At 48.3% G+C, this 22,630-nt stretch overlaps 1 protein-coding gene across 2 annotated transcripts in view; it reads right to left on the bottom strand.

The window, feature by feature from the left end:
* Positions 1 to 22,630, bottom strand: part of CDC7 (cell division cycle 7) — a 158,559-nt gene that overhangs the window by 24,501 nt on the left and 111,428 nt on the right. For both annotated transcript variants that reach the window (XM_030207286.1, XM_030207287.1), the window contains one exon: positions 11,116 to 11,198. In XM_030207286.1, coding sequence (XP_030063146.1) covers positions 11,116 to 11,198 — 83 coding nt within the window. The remainder of the gene's footprint in view (positions 1 to 11,115; positions 11,199 to 22,630) is intronic.

The raw sequence follows: 22,630 nt of genomic DNA, 5'->3' as shown, positions 1-22,630 counted from the left end.
AATATATTTTAACATTTTTCCCAATGTGTGGCATTCTTCTATGGCCAGCAAAACCCTTTGTGAGAATCCTTTTCTTTGTTTTGGGACCACATAAGGGTAAACTCATACTCCAAACAGAAGAGACAAGCCACAAACTCTAACCAAAGTAATTATTAGCTAATTAGCTTATCAGCTAATCACCTTTGCTCTACATGTTCCCCAATTCTTCTTGAAGGAAATCCTGGTTCTGTTGAACCCAAAACAGATAGGCCCTAGTCACATTACTACAGACTGTGCTGCCTGTAACGCCACTGATTATTTCAAAGCACTGCTTAAACAGAACTTCTACCTTCTTGACACCTCCCCTGGATAGGAACAGTTGTCTTGCAGGTCATGCAGAAATTAATGTGTTCATTCTGGATTCCTGCCGTCTTTCCCTCCCATCCTGAAGAGAAAGAGCTTAACTACTGCCCTATTGGCCTAAAGGCAAACATCAGGAGCCAGGCATTCTGCAGTGATAAGTTTTTAATTGTAGGGTGAAGTATGAAATTCACGGGCTTCTGGATTTCTTTAAGGATTAAGTCCTCCAAGGATCCAAGGCCTCCCACCTAGAACATAAGAAAAGCCCAGAAGTCTGCCTCCCAACAGTGGTCAGCAAATTACTCGATAGATCCCATTTTTAGAGTCTGTTCATGGACTTCCTCTCTCTCACTGTATAACTTACAAAATACTTCTACTAGTCTTCAAAATTCAAACTTCAGGGGAACCTGGCTTTTTTTCTCGCTTCTTGACACCTTACGATTCCACAAGGACCCTCAAGTCATCTACACAAAACCGTTTAACAGTTCCTATCTTCAGAGAAATAGTCAATGAAAATACTCAACGCTTTTTTTCAGTTCAAGGTTCTGAACTTTGGAACATTATGCCAGAGAATTTAAGATTGCAGACATCCTTAGACCTATTTAAGGCTGATTTAAAGGCATTTCTCTTTGTGGATGCCTTCCATTGATTCTCTCAGTCTTTTACTTTACGTTATGAATCACAGCATACCCAAGAGAGTTCAGTGTGATTTACATAGTAAGAAAAAGAAACTGGCCATACCATAAATAACAATATTAAAATTACAATAGATGCGCTTAAAAATACACTTCCCCCAGAGGTGCTGGTGAGCTCTTGATGCACATGGACGTTTGAATTGCTTTCTCCTGCCCTCAGTGCTAAATAATCATTTGGATTAGTGATTTAAAGTAAGATTTTTTTTGCCATTATGTTTCTTTTCTATCAGAGCCTCTGATGTCTAATTTGAAGCCCTCTACATCTGATCTTTCAGTAGCTATACTGGTTAGATCGAAGTGACTTAAGCATGATCCCCCGATGCCTGAGAAAATGGCATTCAGGAAGTCTTTTCTACCTCCTTCTGAATTGGTTTTGGAAGAACTTTGCGCTTTAAGAGATCTCTCTTCTAGGCACTATGAGACTACTTGTGAACTCAAGGAGGAAATTTCTAACATTTCTTCACTTACCGCCTTTCAACATTGTGTTGAGGAACTGAAATTTTTGCTCTGCTCAAACGGCCTTGCAATTGACTCGGCTGGAAGATTCGACGACAACTCGTTTCAGAAAGCTGAAACTTTATCTTGAGGATCCTTCCTAATTGATCCCGTCGCAATAATATAATTTTGGGTCTCAAGGAAGGTTTAGAAGGTACAAATATGATTGAATTTCTCTCCAAGTGGATTCCTGATGTGCTTAACATTACCTTTGATCCTCCCCTGGAATTTGAAAGAGCTCACCATTCACCTTCCACACAGAAATTTAATCAGCAACACCCAAGACCTGTAATAGCAAAGTTGCTTCATTTTCAACATGCTCTCCAGATTTTATCTACTGCTCATACTCTTTCCTCACTCCACATTGAAGGGAAAAACATATTAATTGTTCCAGATCTTGCCAAGACGACTGCTCGGATACGGAAGGCCTTTCTAGAAATGCATGTTCGGTTGAAATCCCTGGGCGCTTGCTTTGGTCTTCAGTATCCAGCTCGCATGACTATCACTCTCCACAATACTAATAAAACCTTCAACTCACCTGAACAACTACAATCATACCTGGATCAACTGCAATCTCACGGTGTGACATGACGTTTTTCTTGGTTTCTTTTTTGTTTCCCAGGTTGCCTTTTTTTTTCGGGAAAATGTAACCGACAATTTCCCCTTTTGTTTTGTATTTTTCACCGAGCATCGGCTGCCACCGCGGATTTCTAACTTTCTACCCCTTCTCAAGTTTCTTCGTACTTCAATTTTTTCGTGGAATGTTTCGATGGTGTCACCCAACATTTGCGTTTTAGTAGAAACTTTTTTCATGATTGTTTGGGTTTATGATACTCTGATAATATGATTTTTATAGTCTCTCTACATATTACGATTTTTCCTGCATGTTTACAACAATTTAATTTCATGTTTTTTCACTGATGGACATGGTGCTTTATATATATATATATATATATATATATATATATATATATATATATATATATATATATATATATATATATATATATATATATATATATCACTTTTCCATTACTATGCTTGTACTGGACCTCACTGAGGTAGGGCTAGTCTTTTCATTGTTCTTGTCATGGGAACCAGCTCCATGGCTTTTGTTTCTTTTATATGGTTTCTCTTTTGCTTGTTTGGAAGAAGCTCTTCTCTTGGTGGCTTTCACGGTTTGATAGTAGCATTTGTGCCAGAAGTCTATGTATTTCTTCTTTATGCTCACTATATACCAACTTGCAATCTTGCAAATTTGAAGTTTGTTGTTTATGGTTGACATCATTTAATTCTCCCTCCATGTCAGCTCTTAATATTTTATCTTGGAATGTTAATGATCTTAAACATCCTGTGAAAAGGAAAAAGGTATTTACACATCTTAAAAAATTTAAACCATCAATTATTTTCCTGCAAGAGACTCACGTATCTGATTTGGCTCATTTAATTGCTCCATATACTTAGATCTCTCAATTTATAGATGCCCCTTCAGTGGGTAGGAAGCATGGTGTATCAATGTTTTTTTTTCTAAAAAAGCTCAGATCTCTCTCTTACATAGTACAGCTGACACTCAAGGACGATGGTTAAAGCGAATGCTACATACCTGTAGAAGGTATTCTCCGAGGACAGCAGGCTGATTGTTCTCACTGATGGGTGACGTCCACAGCAGCCCCCTCCAATCGGAAACTTCACTAGCAAAGGCCTTTGCTAGTCCTCGCGCGCCCATGTGCACCGTGCATGCGCGGCCGTCTTCCCGCCCGAACCGGCTCGTGTTCGTCAGTCCCGTAAGTAGCAAGACAAAGACAAGGGAAGACACAACTCCAAAGGGGAGGCGGGCGGGTTTGTGAGAACAATCAGCCTGCTATCCTCGGAGAATACCTTCTACAGATATGTAGCATTCGCTTTCTCCGAGGACAAGCAGGCTGCTTGTTCTCACTGATGGGGTATCCCTAGCCCCCAGGCTCACTCAAAACAACAAACATGGTCAATTGGGCCTCGCAACGGCAAGGACATAACTGAGATTGACCTAACAACTTATCCAACTAACAGAGAGTGTAGCCTGGAACAGAGTAAAACATGGGTCTAGGGGGGTGGAGTTGGATTCTAAACCCCGAACAGATTCTGAAGCACTGACTGCCCGAACCGACTGTCGCGTCGGGTATCCTGCTGCAGGCAGTAATGAGATGTGAATGTGTGGACAGATGACCACGTCGCAGCTTTGCAGATCTCTTCAATAGTGGCTGACTTCAAGTGGGCCACTGACGCAGCCATGGCTCTGACATTGTGAGCCGTGACATGACCCTCAAGAGCCAGCCCAGCCTGGGCGTAAGTAAAGGAAATGCAATCTGCTAGCCAATTGGATATGGTGCGTTTCCCCACAGCCACTCCCCTCCTGTTGAGATCAAAAGAAACAAACAATTGGGTGGACTGTCTGTTGGGCTGTGTCCGCTCCAGATAGAAGGCCAATGCTCTTTTGCAGTCCAATGTGTGCAGCTGACGTTCAGCAGGGCAGGAATGAGGACGGGGAAAAAATGTTGGCAAGACAATTGACTGGTTCAGATGGAACTCCGACACTACCTTCGGCAAGAACTTAGGGTGAGTGCGGAGGACTACTCTGTTATGATGAAATTTGGTGTAAGGGGCCTGGGCTACCAGGGCCTGAAGCTCACTGACTCTACGAGCTGAAGTAACTGCCACCAAGAAAATGACCTTCCAGGTCAAGTACTTCAGATGGCAGGAGTTCAATGGCTCAAAAGGAGGTTTCATCAGCTGGGTGAGAACGACATTGAGATCCCATGACACTGTAGGAGGTTTGACGGGGGGCTTTGACAAAAGCAAACCTCTCATGAAGCGAACAACTAAAGGCTGTCCTGAGATCGGCTTACCTTCCACACGGTAATGGTATGCACTGATTGCGCTAAGGTGAACCCTTACAGAGTTGGTCTTAAGACCAGACTCAAACAAGTGCAGAAGGTATTCAAGCAGGGTCTGTGTAGGACAGGAGCGAGGATCTAAGGCCTTGCTGTCACACCAGACGGCAAACCTCCTCCATAAAAAGAAGTAACTCATCTTAGTGGAATCTTTTCTGGAAGCAAGAAAGACACGGGAGACACCCTCCGACAGACCCAAAGAGGGAAAATCTACGCTCTCAACATCCAGGCCGTGAGAGCCAGAGACCGGAGGCTGGGACGCAGAAGCGCCCCTTCGCTCTGGGTGATGAGGGTCGGAAAACACTCCAATGTCCACGGTTCTTCGGAGGACAACTTCAGAAGAAGAGGGAACCAGATCTGACGCGGCCAAAAAGGAGCAATCAGAATCATGGTGCCTCGGTCTCGCTTGAGTTTCAACAAAGTCTTCCCCACCAGAGGTATGGGAGGATAAGCATACAGCAGACCTTCCCCCCAATCCAGGAAGAAGGCATCCGATGCCAGTCGACCGTGGGCCTGAAGTCTGGAACAGAACTGAGGGACCTTGTGGTTGGCTCGAGATGCAAAGAGATCTACCAAGGGGGTGCCCCACACCGGGAAGATCTGGCGCACCACTCTGGAATTGAGCGACCACTCATGAGGTTGCATAATCCTGCTCAACCTGTCGGCCAGACTGTTGTTTACGCCTGCCAGGTATGTGGCTTGGAGCAGCATGCCTTGACGGCGAGCCCACAGCCACATGCTGACGGCTTCCTGACACAGGGGGCGAGATCCGGTGCCCCCCTGCTTGTTGATGTAATACATGGTAACCTGGTTGTCTGTCTGAATTTGGATAATTTGGTGGGACAGCCGATCTCTGAAAGCCTTCAGAGCGTTCCAGACCGCTCGTAACTCCAGGAGATTGATCTGCAGGTCGCGTTCCTGGAGGGACCAGCTTCCTTGGGTGTGAAGCCCATCGACATGAGCTCCCCACCCCAGGAGAGACGCATCCGTAGTCAGCACTTTTTGTGGCTGAGGAATTTGGAAAGGGCGTCCCAGAGTCAAATTGGACCAAATCGTCCACCAATGCATGGATTTGAGAAAACTCGTGGACAGGTGGATCACGTCCTCTAGATCCCCAGCAGCCTGAAACCACTGGGAAGCTAGGGTCCATTGAGCAGATCGCATGTGAAGACGAGCCATGGGAGTCACATGAACTGTGGAGGCCATGTGGCCGAGCAATCTCAACATCTGCCGAGCTGTGATCTGCTGAGACGCTCGCACCCGGGAGACAAGGGACAACAGGTTGTTGGCCCTTGTCTCCGGAAGATAGGCACGAGCCGTCCGAGAATCCAGCAGAGCTCCTATGAATTCGAGTCTCTGTACTGGGAGAAGATGGGACTGGATAATTTATCACAAACCCCAGTAGCTCCAGGAGTCGAATAGTCATCTGCATGGACTGTAGAGCTCCTGCCTCGGATGTGTTCTTCACCAGCCAATCGTCGAGATAAGAGAACACATGCACTCCCAGCCTGCGAAGCGCTGCTGCTACTACCGCCAGGCACTTCGTGAACACCCTGGGCGCAGAGGCGAGCCCAAAGGGTAGCACACAGTACTGGAAGTGACGTGTGCCCAACTGAAATCGCAGATACTGCCTGTGAGCTGGCAATATCGGGATGTGTGTGTAGGCATCCTTCAAGTCCAGAGAGCATAGCCAATCGTTTTCCTGAATCATGGGAAGAAGGGCGCCCAGGGAAAGCATCCTGAACTTTTCCTTGACCAGATATTTGTTCAGGGCCCTGAGGTCTAGGATGGGACGCATCCCCCCCTATTTTCTTTTCCACAAGGAAGTACCTGGAATAGAATCCCAGCCCTTCTTGCCCGGATGGCACGGGCTCGACCGCATTGGCGCTGAGAAGGGTGGAGAGTTCCTCTGCAAGTACCTGCTTGTGCTGGAAGCTGTAGGACTGAGCTCCCGGTGGGCAATTTGGAGGCTTTCAGGCCAAACTGAGGGTGTATCCTTGCCGGACTATTTGGAGAACCCACCGGTCGGAGGTTATAAGAGGCCACCTATGGTGAAAAACTTTTAACCTCCCTCCGACAGGCAAATCGCCCGGCACGGACATGTTGATGTCGGCTATGCTCTGCTGGAGCCAGTCAAAAGCTCGTCCCCTGCTTTTGCTGGGGAGCCGTGGAGCCTTGCTGAGGCGCACGCTGCTGACGAGAGCGCGCGCGCTGGGGCTTAGCCTGGGCCGCAGGCTGTCGAGAAGGAGGATTGTACCTACGCTTACCAGAAGAGTAGGGAACAGCCCTCCTTCCCCCATAAAACCGTCTACCTGAGGAGGTAGATGCTGAAGGCTGCCGGCGGGAGAACTTGTCGAAAGCGGTATCCCGCTGGTGGAGCTGTTCTACCACCTGTTCGACTTTCTCTCCAAAAATGTTGTCCGCTCGGCAAGGGGAGTCCGCAATCCGCTGCTGGATCCTATTCTCCAGGTCGGAGGCACGCAGCCATGAGAGTCTGCGCATCACCACACCTTGAGCAGCGGCCCTGGACGCAACATCAAAGGTATCATATACCCCTCTGGCCAGGAATTTTCTGCACGCCTTCAGCTGCCTGACCACCTCCTGAAACGGCTTGGCTTGCTCAGGAGGGAGCTTGTCCACCAAACCCGCCAACTGCCGCACATTGTTCCGCATATGGATGCTCGTGTAGAGCTGGTAGGACTGAATCTTGGCCACGAGCATAGAAAAATGGTAGGCCTTCCTACCAAAGGAGTCTAAGGTTCTAGAGTCCTTGCCCGGGGGCGCCGAAGCATGCTCTCTAGAACTCTTAGCCTTCTTTAGGGCCAGATCCACCACACCAGAGTCGTGAGGCAACTGAGTGCGCATCAGCTCTGGGTCCCCATGGATCCGATACTGGGATTCGATCTTCTTGGGAATGTGGGGATTAGTTAGAGGCTTGGTCCAGTTCGCCAGCAATGTCTTTTTTAGGACATGATGCATGGGTACTGTGGACGCTTCCTTAGGTGGAGAAGGATAGTCCAAGAGCTCAAACATTTCAGCCCTGGGCTCATCCTCCACAACCACCGGGAAGGGGATGGCCGTAGACATCTCCCGGACAAAGGCCGCGAAAGACAGACTCTCGGGAGGAGAAAGCTGCCTTTCAGGGGAGGGAGTGGGATCAGAAGGAAGGCCATCAGACTCCTCATCAGAGAAATATCTGATGTCCTCCTCCTCCTCCCACGAGGCCTCACCATCGGTATCAGACACAAGTTCACGAACCTGCGTCTGAAGCCGTGCCCGATTCGACTCCGTGGAAACACGGCCACGGTGGGAGCGTCGAGAGGTAGACTCCCTCGCCAGCACCGGCGAAGCTCCCTCCACTGACGTTGTCGGGGAGTCTTCCTGGGAGGCGGCCGCAGCCGGTACCGCAAGCGGTACCGATGTCGGAGACCTCACCCCGGGCAAAGGGCCAGCTGACGCCTCACTCGACGGTACCGGTGGCGCAAGCACCCCCAGTACCGGAGGGGAAGGGCGCAACAGCTCTCCCAGGATCTCTGGGAGAACGGCCCGGAGACTCTCGTGCAGAGCGGCTGTGGAGAAAGACATGGAAGCCGATGCAGGCGTCGAGGTCAGAGTCTGTTCTGGCCGTGGAGGCGGTTCCGGGCTGTCCAAGGTGGAGCGCATCGACACCTCCTGAACAGAGGGTGAGCGGTCCTCCCGGTGCCAATGCCTACTGGGTGCCGACTCCCTCGGCGACCCAGAGCTCTCGGTACCGATGCGGGAAGGAGACCGGTGTCGATGCTTCTTTGATTTCTTCAAGCGAAGCATGTCACCGGAGCTTCCCGGTACCGACGAGGAGGACGTAGAATCCAGCCGTCGCTTCCTCGGGGCCGAGGCCAAAGAAGGTCGGTCTCGGGGGGGGGTGTACCGCAGGAGCCCTCAGGGCAGGAGGAGACCCACCCGAAGGCTCACCGCCACCAGCAGGGGAATGGACAGCCCTCACCTGCACTCCAGTCGAAGCACCACCATCAGCAACAGCGGAGGTCCCGGTACCACCGACGCCGACTTCCGATGTCTCGGTACAGACGATGCAGAGGGTCGAAACCTCGATGCCGTTGATGCAGTCGATGCCGAGGTCGAAGACTTCGATGCTGTCGACGTTGATGCACTCGATGCCTCCGGTGCTGTTGTCGACGAAGAGCCCGAGAACAACACGTTCCACTGGGCCAATCTCGCTACCTGAGTCCTCTTCTGTAAAAGAGCACAAAGACTGCAGGCCTGCGGGCGGTGCCCAGCCCCCAGACACTGAAGACACGAAGCGTGCCTATCAGTGAGCGAGATTACCCGGGTGCACTGGGTGCACTTCTTGAAGCTGCTGGGAGACTTCGATGACATGGGCGGAAAAATCACGCCGGCGAAATCAAAATTCGCGATGGTGACGAAGGGCACCAAAAATAAGGGAGAGAGAGAAAAAACCCATACCGAGGCCACAAAAAAGGCCTACCCCGAAAGCGAAAGGAAACTTACGCCGGGGAAACAAACTGGACACACGGGAAGGGACAAAGACCAAAGGTCTCTTTTTTTTTTTTGCGAAATCGCGAAGACTCGCAAGGGTCAACTTGAGGGGCACGAAACGGCGGCAAAACACAACCGTCCCGAGCGCGCACAAAAGAAGACTGACGAACACGAGCCGGTTCGGGCAGGAAGACGGCCGCGCATGCGTGGTGCACATGGGCGCGCGAGGACTAGCAAAGGCCTTTGCTAGTGAAGTTTCCGATTGGAGGGGGCTGCCGTGGACGTCACCCATCAGTGAGAACAAGCAGCCTGCTTGTCCTCGGAGAATTGCATATATAGAAATTGCTTCTCAACCATTATTATTAGTCAATTAGTCAACTAATTCAGACTCTCCTGAATATTTTTTACCTCTCTTTTACACTCTATCACTTCTTTTGAAGTGATGTCCCTTTGTATTTCTGGTGATTTTAATCTCTCTTTAGATATATGGTTGGACAAACATTCTACTGCTCATAAACTAGAGACTAAATCCAATTTGATTTTAAAATCCTTAATCTCATAATTTAATCTTATTGATCCCTGGAGAATTAGTCATCCAGATAGTAGAGAATACACTGTTCATTCGTTACCACACAATAGTTTCTCACATACAGATTATTTTTTACTATCTGCTAATTTGTTACCTCACGTTATGGAAACTTCCATCCACACTAGAGTTATTTCCGATCATTCTCCTATTTCTCTCTGGCCTCCATGAGTCCTCCTCAACACCCAAATGCTCAGTGATGATACCGTCAAAACTCGAATAGAAATTTTATTACAGAATTCTTTCAATTTAATCCTCACGGTTCAGCTTCTCCACTTACACTATGGGAAGCTTTTAATGCAACTCTTCGTGAATTGTTTTCAATATCTGCTCACATAAGCAAAGAACAAAATGTTCTCATCCAACATTTGGAATCTCAGATTAAAAAATGCGAACAAAAATATTTCTGCTCTCCTGACCTCTTAAATTCCATTTACAAATTAAAACACTCTTATAATAAGCTGTCAACGGATATGGTGCCACAACTCTTCCTGCAGCATGGTCCGGATCTGCCCCTCTAGGACTCTGGGGACAAATCAGAGGCCTGGTCTCAAATGGATAAGGAGGCTGAATTGGTGGATGATAGCATGTCTGCTCCAGCACCTTGGAGGGCGAGTTCCCTTCTTGGTGTGGACATTTCAAGTATTGATGATGATGTCCCGCTGCTCTCAGCACCATGCTTTGATGAGACTCATGCTGGTGTTTCTTAGCCTTTGCCCGATGCACAATATTGGAACCTTTCAATGCCAACAAAGATGTCATTGAATCCTTACAAGTCCTCTGTGCAGGATCAGAAGATGCCCAATGCCAGTGGGCCCTATCAATGCCCACTGTCAAGACAGGCATAAACCTCCTTGATTCTGATGCAGCTCCCAAAGCCATAGAGACAGATGCCTCTGACTACAGAGAGGAAGGGAGGCTTGGCCCCATGTAAGGAAGGAACAAAACAAGATAGGCAAAAGAGAAACTGAGTGAACGTGCTGAAGAAATGACAGAAAAGATGAAGAAGAGAATACAAACAGCACCCTCTCATCTAAGCAGACAAAGACTGCCTGGTCCCACTTGATCGTGAGCGAGAGTGTGCATGTGCGGTGGGTGGTCCTAAAGGCTTCTAGAAGTAAAATGCTAGGAAGCGTTTACCCTGAGGGCTCCACTGGATGACGTCACTCTGATGTGAAAAAATGCTTTCCTGTTGTCCTCGGAGAAATGGGAATACAGCAGCATAAAATCTGTGATGGTAAAGATGGCCACATAAATGAGCAAGCATTTTGTCTGAAAATCAAGTCTCTACGTAAATTAATTTTTTGAAACGTACATTTTAGGGTGAAAGTATGAATATTTGTGTATTGTTCCTATAATTCTGGAGTAAATGGTGATGACACCTGCTTGAGTTCTCTAATATCTATGAAAAACTGGAAATAAACCTTAGAAATTTCTTAGGCATATGGTCACCAGTTAAAAGGAACTGGATTTTCAAACTCCCCGGTAACTTGTATACTGCAGAGAAACTGCCCTGGAAGTGATAATGTACATGGATGACCTGCTAAGACAAATATAAAAGAATGAACAACAGTACCTGTAGTTTGATTGGGACACTTCGTTAGCACTTCTGGAGCACGAAAACCTGGAGTACCTGCCCTTGGAGCAACTTGCTGACGCCTTGTAATTCAAGAAAAATATTTAAAATAGGATTAATAAGATTTATGGATCTTTTTCAATGGTAAGATCTTTACTTTGTAACATCATAGGGCTCCTTTATTAGAGTTTAGCACAAGGTAATGTCTGTCACTGTGTGATAAGTGCCATGTGGCTCATAGGTATAATATAAAATATGTATTTAGTGCCTGCTAAGCTTTAGCAAAAGAACCCCATGTCCTTAGAACAGCAGCACATATACACAATTAACAATCCATGCATGTTCCTTAAATGATAGATCATCAAAAATCTAAAGTTAAATTCAATGTAAAATACTGTTGCTCACCTGTAATAGGACTGAGTCAAGCACACAACTGTGTGACTCCCGGCTACTCAAATTTTCATTTATTATCTATTGACAAGGAACAGCCTGCAGATTATGAACAAAGGTGCAAATGCTGCAATATTAACACCAATCAATTGGCCACCATGGCTTGACTGAATGCATTTTCTTTTATTGTGGACTAGACTGAACAGTAATGTGATATAAACGCATGAAGCAAGGACCATGTAGCTGCTTTACAAAACAGTACCCAGAGAAGCAGACTTCAGAAGAGCTACAGTACTTGCAATAGGTTTGATCTGAGGACATTTTATCTTAGATCCTCAGGCCTGTGAAAATGCTCATGAGACAGCTGCATTTTGGGCCTAATAATCTCAGAATGGCCAAGCAAATTGTAGAACTGAGCCCCCTCTTTACCCTCCCCAAACAAACAGAATCTGCTTTTCTCCATGCATTCAAACCCCTGCTGTGTATTACAGGGGTGAAAGTGTCCCAAAATGGTGCCCACGTTCGTAAAAATCTGTCACCCTTCAGGGAGGATACGTTTGAAATCCTCACACTCCAGGGCATAAAGCTGGATCATGGCTAATCTCCAGTGAGAGACCGTAGGAGATTCAGAAGAGAGCCAAGATTGCAAAATTGTCTTTTTTGCCATCAGAGTTTGTTTCAGAAAGCCTCTCATGCCCAAAGGCAACTGTACCTGGGTGGAATAAACATCGAATAGTTGAAGTGGGGAAGAAGACCATTCATGCTGCCAAAGCTGAGATACATGGCTGGGTCAGGGGCGTAGCCACGGGTGGGCCTAGGCCCACCCAGTTTGGGTTCAGGCCCACCCAGCAGTGGAGGCAGCGGAGCGGAGGGAGCAGGCTGAGCTCCGATCCTGCATCTGCCTCCCTCTCTCTCACTGCAGCGCTTCTCAGACGCTGCCTACTGCCCCCACGATCGCAGGATCTACCTCCCTCCGTCTCAGCACTCAGCAGCAGCAATTCATATACGCTGCCTCCTTCTAACCCGGAAGCGTCTCCTCTGCCGCGTCCCGCCCCCCATTATCAGAACTTCCTGTTTCTGCTGGGGCAGGACGCGGCAGAGGAGACGCTTCCGGGTTAGAAGGAGGCAGCGTGTATGATTCGCTACCGCTGCTGCTGAGACCGTGACGGAGAGAGGTAGATCCTGCGATCGTGGCGGCGGTAGGCAGCGTCTGGGAAGCGCTGCCGTGAGAGAGAGAGGCAGATGCAGGAACAGAGCTCAGCCTGCTTCCACTGTAAATGTTTTGGGGGGGGATAAGAGGGCGGGCAGGTGGAATGGAATGGGAGGGAAGGATGGGGGCGAAGGAGAATTGCAGGACATGGATTGGAGCGGGAGGGGAGGGCAGAGGAGACAGGAGAATCGCTGATGGCTGGAGGGAGGGGACAGGGGAGAAAAGAGAATTGCTGGGTATGGATGGATAGAGGGGGGCAGGGGCAAGAAAAGAATTGCTGGGTATGGATGGATAGAGGCAGGGCAGAGAGGAGAATTGCTGGGTATGGATGGATAGAGGCAGGGCAGAGAGGAGAATTGCTGGGTATGGATGGATAGAGGCAGGGCAGAGAGGAGAATTGCTGGGTATGGATGGATAGAGGCAGGGCAGAGAGGAGAATTGCTGGCTATGGATGGATGGAGGGGGCAGGGGAGAGAAGAGAATTGCCAGATATGGATGGATGGAGGGGAGAGTTGCTGGACATGGGTGGAGGGGAGGAAAGAGGAGATAGGAAGGTTGCTGGACATGGGTGGATGGAGGGAAGGGCAGGGGAGAGAAGGGTTGCTGGACATGGATGGATGGAGGGAAGAAATGCTGGACATGGATGGAGGGGATGGAAGAGTGAGGAAGGAGATGAGATGAGGGAAAAGGAAGATAGGAGAAAAACTGCACATGGATGAAGAAAATAGGCCGAAGCTGGATCCACTGGACAGTCAAGTCTGAGGAGGACCCAGCTTTTACTTACGGATATAGAGCAAGAAATGAAGAAGAAAGGCAGAAAGTAAAGAAATAAATGGAAAGGAAGCCCTGGAAATGGAGTTAAGAGGACAGATAGCAGCAGAATCAGAAACCAGCATGATCAGAAAAACAAAGTCACCAGACAACAAAGGTAGAAAAAAATCATTTTATTTTCATTATAGTGTTTGGAATATGTCCACTTTGAGAATCAGGTGCTCAACATTAAAAGTTTATATTTATTTATGGCATTTTATCCCACATTAAATATGAATTAGATTGGAACCTGGGATCATTTAAATTTTTTCCCCTGGAGAGAGTAATGCATTGCCTCCCCCCCTCCCCCCAGGCTCTCTCCCCGGCTATAGCCAGCTCTGCAATTTTGAGGGGAGGTGCACAGGTGGACGGGGGGTGCAGAGGTGGACTGGGGAGAGAGCCTGTTGTTAAACATTTACCAGCACACCACTGTCTAGTACCCACCAAACCAACCTGTTGGCCCACCCAAAAATTGACTTCTGGCTACGCCACTGGGCTGGGTAGGTGGGTCTAGTAGGCATAAATAGGTGGATGTCAAAAACATGTGGCCAAGATGTGCACCACAGCTTGAACACTTAAGGCACTGGTCGTCTGCTCACCCTGTGGGGAGATATAGCAAAGATACTTACCTGTAGCAGGCATTCTCCGAGGACAGCAGGTTGAATTGTTCTCACATGTGGGTGGACATCCGCGTTGGCCCAGGAACCGGCATTTTGCCAGCAAAATAAAAAAGTTTTGCTGGAGTCTTCTAGCGTGCGAATTGCACACACCGCGCATGCTTGATGACCTCCCGCCTGTCACGTGAGTGTGCTTCCTCAGTTTAATCCAAAAGCATGGAAGCAACAAACAAAAAAAAAAGAACAACTCCAAATGGGAGGAGGGCGGGTTTTTGAGAACAATCAGCCTGCTGTTCTTGGAGAATACCTGCTACAGGTAAGTATCTTCGCTTTCTTAGAGGACAAGCAGGCTGCTTGTTCTCACATGTGGGGTATCCCTAGCAACCAGGCTCACTCAAAACAATGAACATTGGTCAATTGGGCCTCGCAACGGCAAGGACATAACATAGACATAGACTGACCTGAAACCATAAACAACTAACTGAGAGTGCAGCCTGGAACAGAACAAAAATGGGTCTAGGAGGGTGGAGTTGGATTCTAAACACCGAACAGATTCTGCAGCACCGACTGCCCAAACAGACTGTCGCGTTGGGTATCCTGCTGAAGGCAGTAGTGAGATGTGAATGTGTGGACTGATGACCACGTTGCAGCTTTGCAAATCTCCTCAAGGGAGGCTGACCTTAAGCGAGCCACTGACGCAGCCATGGCTCTAGCATTATGAGCCGTGACATGGCCCTCTAGAGTCAGCCCAGCTTGGGCATAAGTGAAATGCAATCTGTAAATTGGAGATTGTGCGTTTTCCAATGGCGACTCCCCTCCTGTTGGGACTGAAAGAAACAAACAACTGGGTGGACTGTCTGAAGGGCTTTATCCGCTCCACTCCGTAAAAGGCCAATGCTCTCTTGCAGTCCAAGGTATGCAAACTGCTTTCGCCAGGGCGGGTATGAGGATGGAGAAAAAATGCTGGCAAGACAATTGACTGGTTCAGATGGAACTCCGACACCACCTTTGGCAGGAACTTAGGATGCGTGCGGAGGACTGCTCTGTTGTGATGAAATTTGATATAAGGTGCATGTACTACCAAGGCCTGAAGCTCACTGACCCTACAGGCTGAAGTAACAGCCACCAAGAAAATGACCATCCAGGTCAAGTACTTCAGATGGCAGGAATTCAGTGGCTCAAAAGGAGCTTTCATCAGCTGGGTGAGAACGATGTTGAGATCCTATGACACTGGTGGATGTTTGACTGGTAGGCTTTGACAAAAGCAAACCTCTCATGAAGCGAACAGCTAAAGGCTGTCCAGAGATAGGCTTACCTTCTACGTGGCGATGAAAAGCACTAATCGCTTGGTCTTAAGACCAGACTCTGACAAGTGTAGAAGGTATTCAAGCAGGGTCTGTGTAGGGCAAGAGAGAGGATCTAGAGCCTTGCTGTCACACCAGACGGCAAACCTCCTCCATTTGAAAGAGTAACACCTCTTCGTGGAATCATTTCTGGAAGCAAGCAAGACTCGGGAGACCACCTCCTTGGGTCTTTCAGAGGGTAATTCTAAGCTCTCAACATCCAAGCTGTGAGAGCCAGAGACTGGAGGTTGGGATGTAGAAGCGACCCCTCGTTCTGAGTGATAAGGGTTGGAAAACACTCCAATCTCCACGGTTCTTCAGAGGACAACTCCAGAAGAAGAGAGAACCAAATCTGACGTGGTCAGAAGGGTGCAATCAGGATCATGGTTCTGCAGTCTTGCTTGAGTTTCTGCAAAGTCTTCCCCACTACAAGTATGGGAGGATACGGGTACAGAAGGCCTGTCCCCCAATGTAGGAGAAAGGCATCTGATGCTAGTCTGTCATGGGCCTGAAGCCTGGAACAGAACTGAGGGACCTTGTGATTGATCTGAGTGGCAAAAAGATCCACCGAGGTGGTGTCCTACGCTTGGAAGATCTTGCGGACTATGCCCATGTTCAGTGACCACTCGTGAGGTTGCATTATCCTGCTCAACCTGTCGGCCAGACTGTTGTTTAAGCCTGCCAGATAAGTGACTTGGAGAAACATGCCGGGACGGCGAGCCCAAAGCCACATCTGGACGGCTTCCTGACACAAAGGGCGAGATCTGGTGCCCCCCTGCTTGTTGGTGTAATACATGGCAACCTGATTGTCTGAATTAAAATGATTTGGTTGGACAGCCGATCTCTGAAAGCCCATCTACATGAGCTCCCCACCACAGTAGGGATGCATCAGTCGTCAGCACTTTTTGTGGCTGAGGAATTTAGAATGGACGCCCCAAGGTCAGATTGGATCGAATCGCCCACCATTGCAGAGAATCCCGGAAGTCTGTGGACAGTTGGATTACATCCTCTAGACTCCCTCCCAGCAGCTTGATACCACTGGGAAGCTGGGGGGTCCATTAAGCCGATCTCATGTGTAGACGTGCCATGGGAGTTACATGAACTGTGGAGGCCATGTGCCCCAGAAGTCTCAACATCTGCCGAGCCGTGATCTGTTGAGACGCTCGAACTATGGACACCAGGGACAGGAGGTTGTCTGCCCTTGTCTCGGGAAGATAAGCTCGAACTGTCTTCGTGTTCAACAGGGCTCCAATGAATTCCAATTTTTGAACTGGAGTGAGATGGGACTTGGGGTAATTGATTACGAACCCCAGTAGCTCTAGCACCTGAATAGTCATTCGTATGGACTGTGAGCGCCTGCCTTTGAAGTGCTCTTCACCAGCCAAATCGTCGAGATAAGGGAACACATGCAGTCCCAAGTCTGCGTAGTGACACTGCGACTACTGCCAGGCACTTTGTGAATACTCTGGGCGCAGACGCCAGACCAAAAGGCAGCACACAGTACTGAAAGTGCTGAGTTCCCAGCCGAAATCGAAGATACTTCCTGTGAGCTGGAAGGATCGAGATATGTGGGTAAGCATCCTTTAAGTCCAGAGAGCATAGCCAATTGTTCTCTTGAATCATGGGAAGATGGGTGCCCAGGGAAACCATCCTGCATTTGCTGGGGAGCAGTATGGGCCTTAGTCGCACGCTGTTGACGAGAACGAGTGTGCTGGGGTTGAGCCTGGGCAGGCTGCCGAGAAGCAGGAGTGTACCTACGCCTAGAATAGGGAGCACTCCTCCTCCCGCCAGAAAACCTCCTAGATGAGATGATAGTAGCAGAAGACGTCCGGTGGGAGAGAGAATCCATAGCATCATTATGCTTCTTGATCTGATCAACTAGATACTCTACTTTTTCAACAAAAAGATTATCCCCCCCCCGCAAGGAACATCCACCAATCGCTGCTGGACAGAATGATCCAGGTCAGAGACACGCAGCCATGAGAGTCTGCGCATCACTATACCTTGGGCAGCGATCCTGGATGCTACATTAAAAGTGTTGAACGTACCCCTGGCCAGGAATTTTCGACACACCTTCTGCTGCCTGACCACCTGGCGAAAAGGCTCGGCCATAGGGAGTGCATCAACCAAGCTCGACAGTTGCCATATCGAGTCCCGCAAGTGCACACTCGTGAAGAGCTGGTAAGACTGGATCTTGGTGGCGAGCATAGCGGCCTGGTACGTCTTCCTCCCAAAAGAGTTAAGAGTTCTAGCCTCTCTGCCTGGGGGTGCCGAAGCATAGTCTCTAGTACTCCTGGCTCTCTTGAGGGCGGAGTCCACCACCATGGAATTGTGGGGTAACAGACCTCATTAACCCAGGTTAATCATGGATCCGATACTGGGATTCAGCTTTTTTCGGGACCATGGGGCCAGAGAGGCTGACCAGTTTTGCATAAGGACTTCCTTCAGTACCTTATGCAGAGGGACTGTCACAGCCTCTTTAGGTGGAGAATAATCCAAGACCTCAAGCATCTCAGTCCTGGGCTCATCTACAACTTCCAAAGGGAAGGGAATAGCCGTAGCCATTTCCCAGACAAAACAGGAAAAGAACAGACTCTCCAGTGGAGATAGTCTGGTGGAAGGGAAGGATCAGAGGGAATCCCAAAGGACTCATCAGAATAGACATACCTGGGATCCTCTTCTGACTCCCACGAAGACTCCTGCTCAGTATTGGATAGAACCTAAGTTAAGGTGCATCGACACTGAACCTGCCTCGACGCCGAGGAACGATGCCCTCTATGGCGATGTCGAGAGGCCGATGCCCGGTCCGACTGCGGCGAAGCTCCCTCCACCGACGTCGAAGGGGAGTCAACCTGGGTGGCAGCCAGAAATAGAGAAAGGGGGAAGAGGAGAGGTGGGTTTAGGGGGAAAAATGAGAAGCTCGGTTTTGGCCATATTAATTTTCAGATGACATTGAGACATTCAGGTAGCGATATCAGAAAGACAGGCAGAAACTTTGGTCTGGATGTTAGTAGAGATTTTGGGGGTAGAGAGGTAGATCTGGGAGTCATCAGCGTAGAGATGGTAATGAAAGCCATGGGACGATATCAGAGAGCCAAGGGAAAAAGTGTAGATGGAGAATAGGAGAGGACCGAGAACAGAACCCTGAGGTACACCGATTGGTAGTGGGATAGAATTGGAAGAGGATCCACCAGAGTACACACTAAAGGTGCGAAGCAAGAGGTAGGAGGAGAACCAGGAAAGAACAGAGCCCTGGAATCCAAGTGAAGACAATGTATCAAGGAGTAAGCTGTGATCAATAGTGTCAAAAGCAGCGGATAGATCGAGAAGGATGAGGATAGAATAGAGACCTTTGGATTTGGCCAGTAACAGGTCGCTGGAAACTTTTGTAAGTGCAGTTTCAGTAGAATGAAGAGGGCGAAAGCCAGATTGGAGTGGGTCAAGAACAGATTGAGATGAAATAAAGTCAAGACAGCGGCAGTAAACGGCACATTCAAGTATCTTGGAGAAGAAGGGGGGGAGGGAGATAGGTCGATAGTTGGAAGGACAGGTAGGGTCAAGTGAAGGCTTCTTGTTTGAAGGTATCAGGAACAGATGCAATAGAAAGTGAAAGATTGAGGATATGACAGATAAAAGGGGTGAGAGTAGGAGAGATGGTGTTAAGAAGGTGGGTACGAATGGGATCAGAGGAACAGGTAGTTCGTTTTGAGGAGGAGAGAAGATGTGTTGTTTCCTCATCAGTGATTTCGGGAAAGGAGGAAAAGGACGGATGGGTTAGGGGACAAGGGGAGGGAGATGTGGGGGTGGCTTGGTTGAGAATTCGAAGTTTATTTTCTGAACCTTGTCGTGGAAGAACTCAGCTAGGGTCTGGGGAGATAGTGTGGGGGGAGTTGGAGATGGAGGCACCTTGAGGAGAGAGTTCAGGGTGGCGAAAAGAAGTCAAGGGTTTGAGCCGAGAGACTCAGTCAGCTGGATATAATAGTCCTGTTTGGCAAGCAAAAGAGCAGATTGGAAGGAGGTTAGCATGAACTTGAAGTGTATAAAGTCAGCAAGGGCACGAGACCTTTGAAGTTGTGTCTGCGCTGCAGATGACAGATAGGGACGGTAGGGGGCGCAGCATACATGCGGGAAAAATAGTCATAGAACACCCAAGCTATGTCTTCTGGCTGGTGTACCCGGGAACCATCAGAGGTCAAAGATATTGGGTATAAATTTATTCCATGTCCAGGTCTTGGTCAAATGGACTAAAAGTTTACCTGCTTTATTCCTGTAGTGATGGAATTGAAACAGATGATAAAAAAGGCACTTTTTAGTTTTCTCTTGGATAAGAGAGTTCAAGGCCGCCAAAATAGCCATCACAGCATCCCTCTTGACAGTAGATGGATCTATTACGGACATTCATTTTACCACCCTGTACTCATGCTCCAGTTTCAGGATACCCTGAGCAAGCTGTTTGGCATGTGCACACAAAAACATGATCACATGACCCCAAAGTACCACTTTAGAGGCCTCCCAAAAAAGAATGGGGGAATCACTATGCTACAAGTTAAGATCAGACTATTGAACCCATCTTTATGTCAGGTAATCTTGGAACTCTTGTCTTGGGCTAGGAAAGAATGAAATCTCCATAAACAACGTTACCATGCTCTGCTGTTCCAAGTCGGCGTCCACCCAAAGGACAGTATGATCTGAGACTTCCATAGGGCCTATATTTGCCCCTCTGATCTGAGGGAACAGCGACTGAGAAAGCAGAGGGTAGTCAATCTGGGACAAAGTATTATGTACCCCAATCGCTCCTCAGCACTGCAGGCACTCTGGGGAATGATCTATCCAAAGATGGGTCCAACAACTGGTTAAAGTCTCCCAACAAAAACCAAGGACCGTCCGAGTATTGCAGGCCCAGCCGTACCAGTTGATGAAAACACTGCGGATCATACGGGTTGGGGCCATACACTGCACATGACCAAGATAATTAAAATGAACTACAACATAGTGACCATCACTATCCCTACCAATCAGCTTTGTAAGGCAGGCAAACCTTTCTTTAAAAGAACAGCAACACCTCCCTGCTTCCCTCCAGAAGAGGAGTAACAGCATTCTCACAACCACTCGTCTCAGTTTAGCATGTTCCTTGTACGTTTAGTTTCTTTTAGAGATGTTATAGATGCCCTGTGGCAACTCAACAAGGAAAGAACCTTGGAATGTTTAATAGAGGAGGTTATTCCACAGAGGTCCGTGAGATGAAGTGAGGTACCTACTAGCCAAGGCACCTAGACAGGTGTTAATCTGGTCGTGAGCCATTGAGCCCAGGCCAAGGCCCAGCATAAGATCTTGGCCAAGGCCTAGGGTAGACCAAATAGGCCCTACACACCACTCCAGCCACCAAGTCCCACACACACAGGACAAAACTAGCACCACCAGAAAATGGGAGATAGAGCATTCAGGCGGGCCTCAGGGCAGATTGGGAACCCACTCGTACAGAGTCCAAGCGTGCGGGCCTCACGGCTGAATGGGAACCCGCTCATACACTGGGAAGGGAGAAAGAACAACGGAGGGTCCCTAAGGGACTGGAGTACAAGCAGAACACACAGCGCTGGCAACAGACACAAGGGAAAGGGCGAGAGACAGAAGCTTCTAAAGGAACACACACGGCTGTGTCACAGGGCAGACAAGGATACAGGAAGCCCCACAAGGGAACACTCTAAGCTGTACCACACAGCACACAAAGGTAAAGGGAAACCACCTATAAGAATACACAAAGCTGGCCCCACAACACACAAGGATAAAGGGAAGTGCTTATAGGAATATACAAGGCTGTGCCACACAGAACTCAAGGTAAAGGGAATCCACACACAAGAATGCACAAGGCTGACCCCACAACACACAAGGATAAAGGGAACTGCTATAGAAATATACAAGGCTGTGCCACACAGCACTCAAGGTAACGGGAAGAGTAAGCAAACAGAGAAAGTTGCCTTAACATACACAGATCAGATAAGGAGCACTGCTCACCAACAGACTAAGCAAACAAAGAGAAAACAGGCTAAGGGAAAGGCTACGCCTGAAACACCGAACTGCAGGAAGCAGGGCTACACAGCAGACAAAAGGTGAGGCAAAGGGAAACTAAAACAAACAGGAGAAAATACAAGGACAGGGAGGCTGCCAAACAGAGGCAGAATCACAGGGAGCAGATTTTTGCAGAGGGGTTTTGCACTTTCAAATCGTGTTTTACCAAATATAAGCCTAGCTGCTGTGTTTTGAGCGGTCTGAAGTTTCTTTAAGGTTTGTTCTTTGCATCCTGCATAAATCCCATTGCAGTAGTCTACGTGGCTTAGTACCATTGATTGTATCAGGTTGCGAAAAGTTTCCCTCGGGAAGAATTGTTTCACGCGTTTGAGTTTCCACATTGAGTGGAACATTGACTCTCTAGTGTTAAGTTGCAGTCCAATGTAACGCCAAGGATTTTCAGGCTGTCTGAGACTGGGAGGGTGTAATCTGGGGTGTCAATACTTGTGGGGTTGTCCGCTCTGTGTTGGGATGAGAGGATGAGACAGTGTGTTTTTTCTTTATTGAGTTTTAGTTGAAAAGCATTTGCCCATGAGTCCATGATGTTCAAGCTGAGCTTGATTTTGTTGGTGATTTCTGTCAATTTAGTTTTGTATGGGATATATATTGTGACATCGTCTGCATAGATGAAGGGGTTGAGGCCTTGGTTGGATAGGGGCTTGGCTAGTGGGGCATCATTAGGTTGAAGAGGATCAGTGATAATGGTGATCCTTGTGGTACTCCACAATCTGCTGTCCACGGTGTCATGATTGTGGCTGTGACCCCCCCAGACTTACCTTATTTCTGGGGGTCAGCTTCTTAGCTGGCGTCTGTTTCTTCTGTTTGTCCTTTCTGAGCTAGCTCTGTCTCTGTATGCTGGCTGCTTTCAGCATAGCTCTAATTGCTTCACTATACTGCAGCTGTGGGGGTTAAGCCTGTGTTTCAGTATGCTGGCTGCCTTGTCTGGTAGTTGTGACATCATCAGGCAGGGCCTTGATAAGGAAGTGGTGTTCTTCCCTTCAGGGCCTTTGCAACGTTTGCTTTAGGTAGGGGTGGTGCAGTGTGCACTTCTGACTTTGTGTCTAGCTTCCCTGCTTGCA

This window comes from Microcaecilia unicolor, chromosome 6 (assembly GCF_901765095.1).
Source record: "Microcaecilia unicolor chromosome 6, aMicUni1.1, whole genome shotgun sequence".
Classification (NCBI taxonomy): domain Eukaryota; kingdom Metazoa; phylum Chordata; class Amphibia; order Gymnophiona; family Siphonopidae; genus Microcaecilia; species Microcaecilia unicolor.
Note: the sequence above shows the minus strand (reverse complement) of the source record. Positions and strands in the feature narration are given on the sequence as shown.